This window comes from Dendropsophus ebraccatus, chromosome 3 (genome assembly GCF_027789765.1).
Source record: "Dendropsophus ebraccatus isolate aDenEbr1 chromosome 3, aDenEbr1.pat, whole genome shotgun sequence".
Lineage (NCBI taxonomy): Eukaryota > Metazoa > Chordata > Amphibia > Anura > Hylidae > Dendropsophus > Dendropsophus ebraccatus.
Window position 1 is genome coordinate 34,792,490 of NC_091456.1, and position 17,676 is coordinate 34,810,165.

The window sequence follows — 17,676 nt, forward strand, 5'->3', positions numbered from 1 at the left end:
AGGATATTGGTCTTTAAAGAACATGATGTTGAGGATATTTTAAAGAACAGAGAAAGTGGACCATGCCATCTCATACTAATGGTCTAGCCCAGGATAGCTAGACGCTGGGTTTGAATCATTGCTTGTTTCTGCTTGGCACTGTGTGTATGATGTCAGCAGATACAACAGAACAGACAGAAAAGTGAATGTCAGTGTGTTTGAATGTACAGACTTTTGATGAATGCACTTAAATGTTTGAACTTCTCTGTGTAAGATGCTTGTTGTATGACCTCTTCTGTCCACAATGCCTTGTTGACTTGGATTTTACTGTAAGTTGGATATTTTATGTTGAATAAAATTTTTACATTAACCAGGGCAGACTATGTGTGTTTCTTGCTTTTATATTCAGACCTCCTCCATCTATGAAAGCTGCCCCTCTATAAGCAGACCTCCTCCATCTATGGAAGCTGCCCCTCTATAAGCAGACCTCCTCCATCTATGGAAGCTGCCCCTCTATAAGCAGACCTCCTCTATCTCTGGAAGCTGCCTCTCTATAAGCAGACCTCCTCCATCTATGGAAGCTGCCCCTCTATAAGCAGACCTCCTCCATCTATGGAAGCTGCCCCTCTATAAGCAGACCTCCTCCATCTATGGAAGCTGCCTCTCTATAAGCAGACCTCCTCCATCTATGGAAGCTGCCCCTCTATAAGCAGACCTCCTCCATCTATGGAAGCTGCCCCTCTATAAGCAGACCTCCTCCATCTATGGAAGCTGCCCCTCTATAAGCAGACCTCCTCTATCTCTGGAAGCTGCCTCTCTATAAGCAGACCTCCTCCATCTATGGAAGCTGCCCCTCTATAAGCAGAACTCCTCCATCTATGGAAGCTGCCCCACTATAAGCAGACCTCCTCCATCTATGGAAGCTGCCCCTCTATAAGCAGATCTGCTTCATCTATGGAAGCTGCCTCTCTATAAGCAGACCTCCTCTATCTATGGAAGCTGCCCCACTATAAGCAGACCTCCTCCATCTATGGAAGCTGCCCCTCTATAAGCAGACCTGCTTCATCTATGGAAGCTGCCTCTCTATAAGCAGACCTCCTCCATCTATGGAAGCTGCCCCTCTATAAGCAGACCTCCTCTATCTATGGAAGCTGCCCCTCTATAAGCAGACCTCCTCCATCTATGGAAGCCGCCCCTCTATAAGCAGACCTCCTCCATCTATGGAAGCCGACCCTCTATAAGCAGACCTCCTCCATCTATAGAAGCTGCCCCTGTATAAGCAGACCTCCTCCATCTATGAAAGCTGCCCCTTTATAAGAAGACCTGCTCTATAAGCAGACTCTTACCTTTCTCCCCTGCCCTCTTTTGGTGCAGTTAGTCGTGTGCTCCACGGTCCAGTGAGACCGTTAGGAGCACTGAGTCACTGTCCAGCCCTCATAGCACCGATCCGGTCCACCCCCGGCCGGCCCTCTCCATTTATCATCATTAGAAAGGGATGGGCCGTCTGGGGGCGGATTGGTGCTATGGGGGCGAGCAGTGCTCCTAATGGTCTCATCGGACTGTGGAGCTTACAACTTACTGCACCAGAACAGCATCCTGGAGGAAGGTAAGAGACATACCTTCCTCCTTGGCATCTCCTGTGCAATAGGGACATATCAACAGGTTAGATTCGTCCACCTTTAATGGTACAAATCATGCAGCTATAGCATATGGGTTTATAGAGTACTTATGAGGAGCAAAAACCACAAAACAGCTGTCAACAGATGGATACCTTACCTTTTTGGGGAGTTTCTGTCTTGGCTTACTAAATCCCCAGTCATGTTCTAAGGCTTCTTAAATGAGTCGAACACTGACTTGAAGGTAAAGCTACTGCTGACAGGTGGTATCAGAGAGTTGCTTTGTTGTTGGTAAAAAACAAAACACACACACATTTATATTATGCTAAAAACTTTTAATACTTTTAATAAAATTTGCACATTTGATAATCAGTATAGATTCTGTTATATCAGCCCTGGATAGTTAGGTGGATGTTTGTCAGTTATCTCATTTCAGAGATGAAGATTTCATAGTTGTATTACTACTAAGTCAAGAGAATAGATTTCTGCTTGGTTGTCAATAGATAGGTAGGAAATAAACAGCATTATACTCAAATACAGGATGAGAAAATGGTGAAATGGAAGATACCGATCTCCTTAGTTTAGTTTTTTTTGGGGTTGTGCGAAATCACTGGTGGGTTTTAAAGGAAAAGTCCAGTGACAAAAAAATGATTCAGTACGGGCAGAGGGTGGGGGAAACATGCTATAGTATACTTACTGGTTTCTGTGCCCCTGCAGTGCTGCGGGCCACGCCCAGACCCCCGCTGGCATCCTCCATCCCTCCCTCTTGCAATGTCACGACTCGCCTAATGGATGCCCCACTGAACCAGTCAGTGACTGGGACGGGACACAGCTGCAGTAAATGACTGGCTCCCACCCTATCCTGGGAGCCTGTTGAAACAGCGCTGCGGGGACATATAAGTAAGTATAGATTTTTTTATTATTTTGCCCCCAAATTTTGTCGGACTTCTCCTGTAAGCCCAATTCACACATCCATAGTCCTGTTCACAACTGCGGGCCTGCAGCTATGGACAGGACTACTGATGTGCACCTGTAATTGTCCGCAACCTGTTCATATTGGTACAGACCACTTCATTCAAGGTAGGCAATTTATGCCACAACTCATAGCTTGCCATTTGTTTTGAGACAGATCACAGCCCCATCACGGCCCCTAACCTATAAGGATGTGTGTATGGGGGCCACAGAAATAAATGGGTCTGCATTCTATCTGCATTTGCAGAATTTATCCTATTGCGGTACTAAAGCTCTGAAGAAGACCCTGTTGTGTTTTTTCAATTTCACTTGGAAGGGGGGCGAGTAGATGCTGTCAAATACTTTCCCTGCCTCCTAGTTGGAAATAGATGTTTCTGCATCTAAAGTGCTTCCTGAATACCAAAGTGCTAACTTCTGAGCAGCAATGGAGTTTTCCATCTTAAAAGGCGAAGATTTACAGTTTTTCACATTAATATAGTTCATTAGTATCCTCACAGGTCTCATGAGCTTTGGCCTAATTGTTCCTACTGATGGCGGTTACAGAGAGGATTTTGGTATTCTTTTTTTCTTTTCTTCAACAATTTGTCCAAAGATTTTGGATGCTTCCATAGCACAGCCCCAGTGGATGGTGAGGCCAAACCCGCCATGTCCATAGTTGTGTATGATCTGTAAAGCAGAATATACACATAGAAAATGGTTGGGTTTCGTCAACAGATAATACCAACTAAATTCAGGCTAAATGTAGGGGTTAGCTAATATACTAAAAAACAACAACAACAACTTACTGTACAGCGTATAATGTCATAAACAGTGGCATACACAGAAAATAGGGGTTCATATTTTTTTCAAATTTTTGCCATTAAAATGGTATTCCGGCCAGGACCCCTTTTTTAACAAATGCCCAGGGAGGGGGGGGGGGGGGGGGCTGTAGCGCTTCCCCCCCTCGACCACAGAGTGGCTCAGCGGGCCTGCTACAGCAAGTTTCAAATCCCGTCTCAATACCAGGAAGTGGCTGAAAACCGCGGGATCAGAGTGACGGAATGTGTAGGCACCAGTGCAGGAGTTGGGGAGGTGAGTGGATGTTATTTTTTTTACCCACCCCCTCTCCAGGTATTACCAAAAAAGGGATTGTGTCTGGAATATCCCTTTAAGGACAGAAGAATCTGGTGTTTGTTCCTCTTCCACTCCCTTTCCATGACTCACACTAGTGGTTCACACTCCATATCACACTACAGTACAGGCCGGAAGATCTTAATTTCTGCTGAATTTGGACGCGGGTGCACCTGCATGTGAACGCTCTATTGTGTGAACTGACAGGTTCTCTGCGGCTGCTATTGAATGAATAGTGGCCGCAGAAAACTGCTGTGATTTATGTAAAACATTCTTGTGTGAACATAGCCTCAAACTACCCAGGACAAGCAGAGCTGGACTCTTTAGCAGCCATATGATTTGCTACTATGTTGTGTAGTCCCAAAACATTATAAATTGCAGTCACACAATAGACCTAAATATGGGTCTGAATACATAAAGCAGCAGTGTCATTATTAGCAGAAATAAGAGGCAATTTACAAGGCTGTGTCTACTTAGAAGGCTTTACCACATTTTTGGCAACATTTATTGAATGTGTAGGGTGGTAACTGGTGAAAACCTTCTGTGTAACGTGTGATGACCTAGCAAATGAGAGTGTCCATCATTCTCTCTACCTTAGCCAAAGCCAAATCAACTTGAATAGTGAAGAGTCATATTTTTAATCTATAGTTAGAAATTATAAGTATTAGCTCTGGATGATGTACATACAATGTATAGTGAGCATAATAATGCTGTAATATATACTTACATCACACCTAACAGATCTAGATGCCAAGGGTTCTCTCTCCAGCCTTACTTTGCTGCGTGCTGGTCTCAGTCCTGCCCAGTCATGTACAATCTTTGCATTCTACAACAGTCACAGTGGTTAGCACATGTATCAGTCATTACATCATACTTACACTCTGGAAACAATAAAGATGGCCTAAACTTGGTGCATTAGTTAAACCAGGTGTAGGAAAAAGATAGGACTGTTTGGGAGGCATTCTGGATTTAGACATACATGATCCTAGTAATTAGTTAGCAAATAGTGCAAGCAAATGTACTTTGTAATATATCTTATCAGACAAAAATGCTTCTTTCTCCTGTTATCAAGAATCTTACCCCACTCTCCCCTTCTAGCTAAACTGTCCTCCACTCATTTTGCCTTTTGACTTACTGGTTGTGATCCCTGAGCTAGCTACACACAAGTCTATAGAATGGAGGGAACAGAGGAGGACGATAGAAATGGGAGTGCAGAGAGAGACACTGCGGCAGCCATAGGGTGGGGCAGGCGCAAACAGTCTCAAAGACCCACCTCTGTGACACTGAAATAAAGAACATTTTATCTGAAGATACTGCTAAAGATTTTGCTAAAGATATCTATGAAATGCTTGTGTGATAGGCATCTGAAAACTGGCAGCACGTATATATGCATATCTGTGCTGTCAGTTTCCCTTTAAGCAATGTATTGCTTATCCCCATAGCAAAACATATGCATGCTCGAAGTGGCACGCCATGTAAAGTTACAGAGCAGGGTTGCATAAAAGTTGCCAAATACTCTGCTGACTCAATATCTGCTGAATTCTCTGCAAATATCATCTGGCATTAAAATCAGCACACAAATTGTCCACTAAGAGCTTCATGGTATAGGTTTCTATGGCTGAGCAGCTGCATGCAGGCTTTACAGTGCAATATGTCAGGTGAAGGTTTAGAAAGGCATGGTTGGGTAAGTTTGCTTTGGAAGAACCTTACTAGCCCACACAGAGCCCTGACCTCAACCCCACTGAACATCTTAGGGATTAAATAGAATACTTATTTCAAGCCAGGCATTCTTATTCAGACACTCAAAATGGTATAGAAAGATAGAAGATTGAAAAGACTAAAAACATCATATTAAAAGGGTTATCCAGCGCTACATAAACATGGCCACTTTTCCCCCTACTGTTGTCTCCAGTTCAGGTGCAGTTTGCAATTAAGCTCCATTTACTGCAATGGAACTGAGTTTCAAAACCCCACCCAAACTGGGGACAAGAGTAGGGGGAAAGTGGCCATGTTTTTGTAGCGCTGGATAACCCCTTTAATGCCTATGGATTTAGAATCAGATGTCAAAGTGTTCCTCTCAGTATGATATGTAGGTGTCCCAATATGTTATGTGTATGGCCAGATTTAGTCTACAAACTGTACTATGATGTCATACACTTTATGGGGGAGATTTATCAAACATGGTGTAAAGTGAAACTGGCTCAGTTGCCCCTAGCAACCAATCAGATTCCACCTTTCATTCCTCACAGACTCTGGAAAATTAAAGGTGGAATCTGATTGGTTGCTAGGGGCAACTGAGCCCGTTTCACTTTACACCATGTTTGACAAATCTCCCCCTATATGTTTCGGTCACCACCCTTGGGTGATGTTTCTGCATTATAGATATCCTGGATGTGGATAGGATGTAAATAAGGTTAAACAGTACAGACTGTTATACCCATGTCTCTCACCTTTAGGCTCGGTACCAGTTTACAGCATTGTTCCCAAATCCAGTCATGGTCAGTGGACACTTCCTCTTCATTCCAGTTTCCCAGCTGGTATATACCTCCTAATGTCACCATCTGAGACCTGCATTTACACAAGACAGGAAAATCTATCCAATGAGATTACATATTGTAGCCTATGTATATAATGATGGCTTTATCCATGATAGATTACCCTGGAATGATATACGGTGTGGTATATACTCCTGTCTTTAGATCATGGGTCAGTATAAAATGTTTCATCCAGGGAGCAATAACCTATGACACAAAATAAAGCAAATAAAATATGATCATGTGTACTCATGTGTCCCCAGTCCAGACATTTGTTTTCTTATCTTTCTTATATACAAATATGTTAAAGTTTCAGCATACTGACTGCTCTCTGACAACCTTGGTATTTATGTCTCATATCCCACAATGCTCAGCTCCCCTGAGGAGGCCATAGCACGGGTGGCTGAAACACGTAGGTAGAGTAGGGAATTATAGGAGACTATGGAAAGTGTGGGGGCCGCCCTTATTAGAGCAGGTAATACGAGCCAAGAAGGGCTAAACAGGGCCTTTTAGTGTAGGGACTTTTAGTCCATATCATAAGGTGGAGCACTCCTTTTATTCTACTGGCAAGGTGCCACAAATACTATCACTGGAACTGGCCTTTTTCATAACAGTTAAATGGGTAGTTCACCCCAAAAATTTTTCTTTCAACTGCTACCGTAAAGTGCCAGAGATTTGTAATTTACTTCTAATAAAAAAAATTCAAGTCTTCCAGTATTTATTAGCTGCTGTATGTCCTGCAGAATGTGGTGTATTCTTTCTTTCCAGTCTGGAGAGCAGCAGAGATTTTCTATGGGGATTTACTACTGCTCTGGACAGTCCTTGACATGGACAGAGGTGGCAGCAGAGAGCACTGTGTCAGACTGGAAAGAATATGCCACTTCCTGCAGGACATACTGCAGCTGATAAGTACTGGAAGACTTGAGTTTGTTTGATTTTTTAATAGAAGTCAAGCAGGTGTAGATTTAGTACGCCGGACGCAGATTCGGGTGCCCGGGCGGATTCACTAAGAGGCGTGCGCTTCTTAGTGAATCCTGCTGGGGAAAAGGGGGTGGGGCCTAATATAAGACCGGCGTACTTGTATGCCGGTCTTCATAAGCCCCTCCCCAATGTGTTTGCATAGTCTGAACCTACCAGGACACAAATGTTGCACAAAATCCAAATCAGGCAGGTGGAAGGATCCTACTTGGTTCTATCAGTCTATTGGTTTTGATATACACTACATAAATGATAGGCGAGACAACCTAATGTACCTACCTGTCCTGTCCTCTGTTCTAGGGAAGCAGTACTAATTCATTGCATTAGCAATACAATGTATAAATATAAAAGTCAATCATTAGGAAGATATAATATAAAATAATCAGCAATTACCACTAACCAGAGTGGATCCAACTTACCTTCATGATCTGTCCTCTTCCTGGTTTTAGCTCTGGATCAGGCTGAAGCTCCCCTGAGCGTATTCCTGTACAGTTAATGATGACATCTGCCCCTAGTGCAGCCAGCTGTGGGTTAAGCACAAGAATCAATGTCAATCTTAAAGGGAACCTGTCACCCCCCGTGTCGGGGTGACAGACTCCCGACTCCCCACTACAGCCCCCTATACTCACCTGATCCCGCCGGGTCCCGCTTCTGGATCCGGTTGGGTCACGGAGATCTCAGCTGCTGCAGTCCAGCGCTCCGTCATTCTCTATGAGTGTTGGACTCATCTCTCAGCGCGCGTGCCGGGCTGCAGCGGCTGAGATCTCCGTGACCCAACCGGATCCAGAAGCGGGACCCGGCGGAATCAGGTGAGTATAGGGGGCTGTAGCGGGGGTTGGGAGCCTGTCACCCTGGAACGGGGGGTGACAGGTTCCCTTTAATGCTGTGAGCACTCTTAGGGTCCTTTACACACACAGATTATCTGATTTTTTTCAGCCAAAGTCAGGAACAGACTATAAACAGATAACAGGTCATAAATAGAAGATTATGATTTCTCTCTTTTTAAAATCCATTCAGAAATTTGCCAGATATCTGTCAGATAATCTGTGTGTGTAAAGGGCCCCCTATATGCTGAGCTACCGGTCACAGCTGAGCTAGCAATTGCATTGATAACTGCATGTAAACATGGGCTTTCCACTTTAAAGTGGACCTGTCACAGGGTTTTATATACTTAAGTGCATAGATGTATAGGACTTCTCAGTCTGATTCCTTGCATACCTTACTTTTACAGATTGAACCCTCCAGTGACGAGATTTTTTATTTTTTTTATTAATATATAAATGAGCTCAAAAGCCCAGAAGGTGTTCCCCCTGGACACAAAAGCTCAGCTACGTAAATCCCAAATCTTGCCTGCAACACCCCTGTGGTTGCTTCTATTAGCATCCAGCTGCTTGAATGAGCTGTCACAAGCCTAAGGCTATGTTCACACATAGCATTTAATGTTTAATTAGAGTTAATTAGCGCTCTTTTGCCACTAATTGCACAATTCTTGATAAAATATCAATATTTTGCCACAATTCCATCAAAATCGCAACAAAAATATCAATATTTTCCAGCGAAATTCCAAATTTGTCACAAAATGGCACTAAATAACGCAAATTAAAAGCGCATTATATGCTATGTGTGAACATAGCCTTAGTGCAAACCAGTGAGAGGCTGCTGGGAGCTTTCAGCTTTCAGTAAGTGAAGTTAAAAGTAAAACCTAATGGATGTCAATCAAACAGCTAGAGATTGAAAGAAGTGAGCACAGGAGCGATGCAGGCAAGCAGTGGGATGTAAATAGCTGGGCTTTTGCATTCAAAGAAAACACCCTCTGGGGTTTTGGAGCTCATTTACATATTAATAAAAAGACAGCTATCTTAGCAATGGAGGGCTTAATCTGTAAAAAGGCAAGGTATGTGTGAAATCAGACTGAGAAGTCCTATACAAACACTTAGTTTAACCACCTAAAAATCTAGAAGTCCACTTTATAGTGGTTATCCAGGGTTAGGAAAATATGGCCACTTTCTTTTAGAGACCGCAACACTCTTGTCTCCAGTTCAGGTGGGGTTTGTAATTAAGCTCCAATCACTTCAATAGAACTGAGTTGCAAAATCCCACCCAAACCGGAGAAAAGGGTAGGGTTGTCTCTCGAAGAAAGTGGCCATGATCCTCTAATGCTGGATAACCCCTTTAAACAGTGGTATATCCAGGAGCAGCCAGCAATTATCGGTGAATCACCAGTGACCGCCCGTACATGTTTTTATGGCAGCCTCTTAACAGCGACAGCCTAGCAGCCTGGTGAGGGTCTCCTGTGCCAGGATTATAGGAGCTTAGCTGTTAGTATGATGGTATTGCTGCAGTTATGCTGACCCAAAAATAGACAAACAAACAAAAAAAAACACACAAAGCCCAGGTGCACCTGCAGATATGATCACAAGTGCTAGCCGTGGCGGGCAGCGTGGTGTGTAAGAGCGCCCTTAGGCCTTATTCACACGTTCCGTAAAGTTGTCCGTGAACGCGGATTCGTCAACACGGACAACTTTATGGCCCATGTAACTCAATGGGTCTATTCAAACTGTCCATGATGTGATCTGTGCCGTGCCGCAAAAAAAAGGACATGTCATTGCGTGGATGTGGATCACGGTATGGATTGCGGACGTCACGGATCGTTTGGTCGTGTTGTCTGTGAAGAACACGGATGCAAACGTCGCCACTGGGTTTAAGGGTTGGACATTTTTTTTTCTTATAAAGTTGCTTAAACTTTATTTCACTAGCAGTGTGCATTATACAGATACGGATGCGGATACGGAAGTATATACGGATAATGATAAGGATGGAATAACATGGATCGCGGTCCAAAAATAGCGGAACAAATTGCGGACCAGGAAAAACACTGAACGTGTGAATGAGGCCTTACAGCACTTTTCTTAACTTATTAATACAGACAATGCACTAGGAAGTGAACACTTACCTCATCAAAGCTTTTCACTGTCTTGTGGATAAACCTGACCCCTCGGTCTTCTAGCCTACAGAATAACCCCAGACCAGAATGAGACATAGCCATATTGGTAATTCTGCATCTTTTCATCACTTGGTTAGAGGAAACCTGTTATCACTTTTATGGCAGCAGAGGATGAATGCAGCGCAGACTGCGGTGTCTGCACAGTGACAGAGACCCAGAACAGAGACGCAACTGTCCCTGCAATGTATGATCGGTGGGGTCTCAGCAGTTGGACCCTCAATGATCAATGTGTTATTCCCTATACTATGGCTAAGGGACAACAACTTGAGATGGGAATGCCCCTTTAAGAAGGCTATATTCACTTGGTTATTGTGTGTGGGCGTATTTATTCGCACAATTTTAGAATCCATTGAAAAACATAAATCCAGCAGTGCAACATAATGTTCTAAACGGAAGCAGCTGTATGCGGCAAACCTGATTCAATGCTCTGACACGTGCAAAAGCAATACAAATCACCAATACCTAAAAAATGAACACGTGATGATATATTGCAACTATTCTTTTGCAACAACGGACTTTCTAAAGAAGGATTCTGGGATTTTGTGATCCTTCCGGAGCTGCTTGTACTGGATGTAAGTTCACAGACACTATAGGGTCAGGTTCCCACAGGGATAGTCTTTAGAACGGGCGTTAAAATAATGTACCTGCCTATTATTTCTGGCAGCTGTTCAATGAACAGTGTCCGGAAATGATAGCTGTTCACACAATGTAAAGCCGGACGACGGCCAAACATTACATTGAAGTGAATGGTTAATTGATTTGTGGGCACACCCGACGGTACCCGCAAGTCAATTGTGAAAAAAAGAATGGTCCTGCAGCCAATACAGAGGTATCACCTGCAGGAACATCCTGAATGCAGCCCAGCGGCCGTCAGTTTAACAGCATCCGTTACTATGCAACGGACACTATTAAACCAAGTGTGAACATAGCCATACAAGCTAGCTGCATCATACAAGACAGTTAGTAATGGAAACTTACTTTTTGGTGAGCCATGGTAAGTAGCTCTTCCCCTCAATCATTAGTGCAGTGTTGAACCACCCATAGCTGTAATAACAAAGATACAGTAAGCCTACATTGTGCAACAAGGCAGCTGCAGGCTTGTGTGGTCCATGCATATAATAGTGAGATAATAAACAACAATATACAAAATTTTCCCAGTCAGTAAAATAAAATGTTTAATGTGCCAGTAGCAACAATGGCTGAAAATTCTGGAACCTAATCTGTCTCCAGTAGCAAACATTCACATATCTGTTTTCCATTATTATTGGCCAAAATGTCCCTACTTTTCCCCCAGTTTTCATAACTAACTAGCTCTGTGCACATGTAACACAATATGCATAAAATAATAAAGTGTTTATTTCTTACTTTTATTACCAAGGCTCAAACAATTAGGTTGTTATTTTTAATACAATTATGGATTCTTTCCCAGAAAACTGAGAAAAAAACATAAATATACCTCCTCTTGTCCACTAGATGGCGCCCATTCTATAAAATGTAACAGCTTTGCACTGCAAAACACTGAGGCTTGACATAAGAGATTACAGTCTGACATGGCTTGGTGTTTTATTCAAGAAACCTATTGTTTTCAGTATTTTTTTATGAGTAACTATGGGCCGTCCAGAGAAAAATATTCCCTACCTACTGTTTTGGAAATCTTCAAAGGATGTGTTACACAGCTAGGGTATAACAGGATATCTGGTAGGTGGTTATAGAGTTGGCTTCTAATGAGGTCACTGTCTGATGGACCTTTGGGGCCCTAAGGGCACATTATTGTGTCACAGTAGAGCCCACAGAGGATCCTCTGGTACTCTCGTCAGCCAGTCTGACCCTTGTTGTATTAGAAAAACTACTACTAACTTAGGCTTATTTTATACCATGTTAAAGGGCTAGTCCGTTCAGGTAAAATACACATTGAATCATCCAACCTCCTAGAGACTAAAAATTTGTTCCAATTTGTTATTATTGTATCAGTCTCCTTCCCCTAGTTCTGCTGCTTTGTGTTGAAGACACAGAACACTGTCTGTGAGTTGTTCTCAGTCACACCGGTAACCTCACTTTGATTAACCTTCTTGGCATTACAGAGTGCAGCGACAGCCAGCCAGGGACACTTTACATGCCGTCTCAGAAGGGAGTGGGGGAAGAGAGGGTTCATGGCGGAGATGGAGAAAACAGCTCACACACAGTTTTCTGTGTCTTTAGCCCAAAGCAGCATCTCAGAACTGGGGGAAGGAGACTGATAATAATTATGGAAAATTATCATAGGTATGGAACAAATTGTTAGTCTCCAGGAGGGGTAATGATTCAATATGTATTTAACCTGAGCAGTATACCCCTTTAAAGAGTGCGTCATAGCTATTGGACAGCATGTTATAAAAAAAATTAAAAAAAGATGCTGAGAAGTAAATATGACACTCACTCCCTAACACAGTGTGAAAGTATCCAAATTTAGGAGTGTCCTTTTAGGTATAACATTGCAACCATGGTTTGGCTACGTTGATATGTCTCCTGTTAGGCAGTAAATGTTGTGAACCCTGTCTACACATCATATGAACTCAGAAGGTGCATGGTATTAAGTGCACAAAGCTACACAAAAAAAGTCTATTGAAAACAAAAGGCTCCTCATGTAAAGTGCCAAGCCTTGTCCATGACTGTAATCAGAAATCATATAATCAGAGGAAGCAACCGGTCTTATATCAGAGTGACTAACCTATATCCAGGAAATAATTCTAATTCTTTTGGTGTAAGGTGACGAAACCCAAGGACGTCGTCTTTCCATGAAGGTTCCTGGAAAAGAGTAAATCACAAGTATAATAAGCAGCCTGGAAAGTCACATTTGAGGATTATTTTACATGGAGACATAAAAAGGTTGAGATACATCAAAGTCCTTATTTGCACATGCACTATGGTCATCGCCATGGCAACAAACATGGTAGCGGCATTGGTCTTCTCTTTTACCTCAGCTTCACCTCACCCTACCATCACCTCCCTCCCATCTGCATCTACTTCCCCTCCAACCTCCAAGCGGCCATCATCTACTGACCACCAGGCGCTGCAGCCACCTTCTTTACCTATTCACCACGTGGCTATTATATTTCCTCTCTACGGACATTCCCACCATCATCATAGATGACCTTAACATCCTCATCGATGCATCTCATACAGCCACCTCCAAACTCCTATCATTGACCTCCTCCTTCGGCCTCACATAGTGGTCCTCCATGCTCACATAAATTAAAGAGGTGCTCAGGGCTGGGGTTATTTTTAGGGTATTGGCGGGAAAGGGGTGGAAATAGAGGCCGCTGGTCACTTACCTCCCTGGTTCCAGTGCCGGGTCCCGGATCATACCGCCCCGTTCTTCTGTCCCGCAGCTGCTTCCTGGTCTGAGCTGCGGCTTGAGACGTGACATCTCAAGGCAGCTTAGCCATTCAATGGTCGTAGCGGAGTCCCGCCTCGGCCGCCAAATAGCTGAGCTGCCTTGAGACGTCACGTCTCAAGCCGCAGTTCAGACCAGGAATTGGCTGTGGGACTGAAGAATGGGGCGGTGTGATCCGGGAACCGGCGCTGGGACTAGGGAGGTATGTGACCAGCGGCCTCTATTTCCACCACTTCCCCGGCCATACCCTAAAAATAACCCCCATCTGGAGGGTCACAGATTAGACCTCATCCTTACCCGCCTCTGTCCTATATCTGACCTCGCTAGCAACCCCCCCCCAACTGTGACCACAACCTCCTGACATTTTCTTCACCTCCCCCTCCCCCCCAATCCAGAATCTTGCCCACCCTCACAAGAATCTTAAACAACTTAACATTCAAAAACTCTCAGGCTTGCTCCTGCTACACTCCACCATATCTTCTTTCAATGACACAGATGCAACTCCACAATTACCTCAGCTCTTGGCTCTGTCATCCCTCTCACACACAATAGAATGCAATGAAACAATAGACAGCCCTGGCACATCTACCTAACAACTAAGGCAAATGTCCAGGGCCGCTGAATGATGCTGGATGAAAACCCACTACATTGAAATACTTCCAGAAATACAACCAATATGCTGCGTATACAGTGTGTGTGTTTGTACCCTTAAGGGGTTATCCAGCCCTACAAAAACAAGGCCACTTTCTTCCAGAGACAGCACCACTCTTGTCTCCAGCTTGGGCGGGGTTTTGTTGCTCAGTTTCATTAAAGTGAATGGAGCTTAATTGTAAACCGCACCTGAACTGGAGACAAGAGTCGTGTTGTCTCTAAGGTTACAAACACACACAGCATATACGCTGCGTATTTACTGCTGCGATACGCAGCAGATACTCAGCAGATTAGATCTAAATAACTGAACACAGCATCAAATCTGCTGCGTATCTGCTGTGTGTGTTTGTACCCTAAGGGTATAAACCCACACACCGTATAAGCAGCGTATTTACTGCTGCGATACGCAGCAAATACGCAGCAAACACGCAGCAAATACGCAGCGAAAACGCAGCAGATTATATCTAAATAACTGAACACAGCATCAAATCTGTACCAACAAATCTGCTGCGTATTTGCTGCGTATTTGTTGCGTATCTGCTGTGTATACGGTGTGTGGGTTTGTACCCTAAAAGAAAGTGGCCATGTTTTTGTAGCACTGGATAACCCCTTTAACTATCCTTCTCTGATTTCTCCTTCCACATGGACAGAGGCTAGAATAGAGCAAGCTTTCTCCCTGCATCTCTCTCCCTCTTTGCATGAACAGACAGCTTAGCTACAGCTGCTTCTCCATGTTGTGCTGCACTGAACTGATCTGAACTTACTGCTGAAGAGAGACGTGACCTCAGCTGCCCTGCTAGCATGCTCCAGCAGTGCTATGTGTGTCAACCTTTACATAATGCTTTGTACATTACAGTTTCAACAATATAAAACATTTAAAAAATCAATAAAGAACACCAGAGATGTCAATAGCCTATATAAAATATAGAATTTCACAGATGACACCCAACTGCATGTCCTCCAGGTATCCCAGTGGGACACTGCAAATGCAGCCATGTTTTCTATTGTTGACAGCTTCTCCCATCTTTGTATTACCTTGTTCCTGTTATAAGATTGTCAAATAAATGGCACTGAGTTTTCTTGTGTCTGCATTTACCAAATTTAACCCCTTCAAGACAGAGCCCATTGATGCCCTGATGTCCAGATCAAATTAATGCAATGTTCTTCCCCGCCTTTTAAGAGCCATAGCACTTTTATTTTTCCACCTACAGGGCTGGTTGGAGTGTCATTTTTTGCGCTATGATAGTTTCTAAAAATATCCTATTGGTGTACCAGAAAAATTTTGATTGCTTTGTAATAATTTTTTTCTAAAATAAAAAAAATCAGCAATCCTGGTGTTTTTTCCCCCGTTTACGCAGTTCACCGTGTGTGAATAATAATGTTATATTTAAATAGAGCAGACAATTCTGCACGCTACTAGAGATGAGTGAACCTTGAGCATGCTGGAGTCCATCCGAACCCGAACTTTCGGCATTTGATTAGCGGTGGCTGCTGAAGTTGGATAAAGCCCTAAGGCTATGTGGAAAACATGGATATAGCCATTGGCTGTATCCATGTTTTCCAGACAACCTTAGAGCTTTATCCAAGTTTAGCAGCCCCCGCTAATCAAATACCGAATGTTCGGGTTCGGATCGACTTGAACCCGAACCCGGTTCGCTCATTTCTACACGCTACGATTTAAAATATGTTTATTTTTTTAAATATTTTTATAATGGGCAAGGAGGTATATACTTTTATTCAAGGGGGGTTATAAGCGTTTTTAAATACTTTTTAAAACTTTTTTATTTCACTTTTTTTTTTTAACACTTGTTTTTACTTTAAAGCATGCAAACAATAGATTGCATATACTAATCTATGCTATGCCATAGCATAGCATAGCATAGATCAGTGTTAACTGCGATCTATGCAGAGAGCCTGCCTGAGAGCATACTCAATGCACAGATGTCCGCAATCTGACAGGACGGAGGTAAGTGACTTACCCCTGCCCGTCGGTACAAGCGATCGGGACCCCCGCAGCCTGGCTCACTTGGTGACAGAAGCTTGTCCTGTCACTAAGTACCTTAAACCCCATGATCGCCATAGATCACAGCGTTTAAGGGGTTAATGACAGGCAGCTGCGGGATCACAGCTGCTTGTCATTATGCTGGGCTCCTGGGACACTGATGTGTGTGGGGCCGCTCTCACTGCAGCGGTCCCACATACATCAAACCCCTCTCACCTCAGGAACGTATATATACACATTCATACATACCCCGTGCAGTAGGAACGTATATCTACGTATTGCTGACATGAAGGGGTTAATGGGTTTGATTTTGTGCAATGTATTTAAAGCAGATGTGTCAAACTCAGGCCCTCCAGCTGTTTTAAAACTACAATTCCCATCATGCCTGGAGTGTAAGAGCTAAAGCTTTGGCTGTCCAGGCATGATGGGACTTGTAGTTTTGCAACAGCTGGAGGGCCTGAGTTTGACATCCCTGATTTAAAGGGTAAATTCAGCATTAGAAAAACATGACCACTTTCTTCCAGAGACAACACGACTCTTGTCTCCAGTTCAGGTGTGGTTTGCAATTAAGCTCCATTCACTTCAATGGAACTGAGTTGAAAAACCTGCACCCAAACTGAAGACAAGAATGGTGCTGCCTCTGGAAAAAAAAAAGCTATATAACACTGGGTAACCCCTTTAAGGGCTGTTTTTCATTTACATTAAACATAATAATAAACTTATAATTTCTACCTTTATAAATGAAACAACAAATAACAGGATGTCCCGATGTACAGTACCACTTATATGATATAAGTAGTAAATATATTTCAATTTAGTAGTATGAAGGAAATATATGGGGGGAAAAATGTGCCTACTGAGCTGGTAACCTAGTAGTAGGCACTAGGACCATTTATCTTGGTCCACTGAGTACTGATTATGGGACATCTCGGTGTAAATACACAGTAGGTAACATGGTTATCATATCAGCTTTTATCTTGACCTATATACAAGTAGAGTTTACAGTCTCTTTTATAGGTCAGTTATGCAAGATTCATTTCTGCAATCGCATATACATTTCAGCCATGCATATCCTTGGGTCTTAATTGAACTATTACTGTCTATCTTCTCCTAATGAAGATGGATTACAACACAGATTCCATGTGTACAGATAAGCAGCATGATTGCAGTGTCCCAGAACAGCCATTCTTATGCTCATGTTTTTATTATAACTAGTTCTGTTCTGGAAAGCTATGGTCCACTGCAAACTGCGTGTGTTGTTTCACCCTTCTCAGTATTCGGGTCTGCTATTTCATTCATTTATTGCATGTGTATTCAGGTATCAGTGTCAAAAGGTATTATGTCGCCTCCTAGTGTTCAAGGATGGTACTCCTCATGTATATTCCTCTGTATATGCCTAATGGTGTGATGATGCAATGGCTGGATGTCACGTGACTGTGCCCTGCTTCCATGGTAAC

At 43.1% G+C, this 17,676-nt stretch overlaps 1 protein-coding gene across 4 annotated transcripts in view; it reads right to left on the reverse strand.

Annotated features, from left to right (window-relative positions):
* Window positions 1-1,909: 1,909 nt before the first annotated feature.
* DAO (D-amino acid oxidase) overlaps window positions 1,910-17,676 on the reverse strand; it is a 67,653-nt gene continuing 51,886 nt past the window's right edge. For all 4 annotated transcript variants that reach the window (XM_069961396.1, XM_069961398.1, XM_069961399.1 and 1 more), the window contains exons 4-11: window positions 12,901-12,977; window positions 11,172-11,237; window positions 10,143-10,197; window positions 7,609-7,713; window positions 6,336-6,418; window positions 6,128-6,245; window positions 4,405-4,503; window positions 1,910-3,233 (exon numbers count right to left, since the gene is read on the reverse strand). In XM_069961396.1, the coding sequence (XP_069817497.1) occupies window positions 3,105-3,233; window positions 4,405-4,503; window positions 6,128-6,245; window positions 6,336-6,418; window positions 7,609-7,713; window positions 10,143-10,197; window positions 11,172-11,237; window positions 12,901-12,977 (732 nt within the window). In that variant the 3' untranslated portion in view covers window positions 1,910-3,104. The remainder of the gene's footprint in view (window positions 3,234-4,404; window positions 4,504-6,127; window positions 6,246-6,335; window positions 6,419-7,608; window positions 7,714-10,142; window positions 10,198-11,171; window positions 11,238-12,900; window positions 12,978-17,676) is intronic.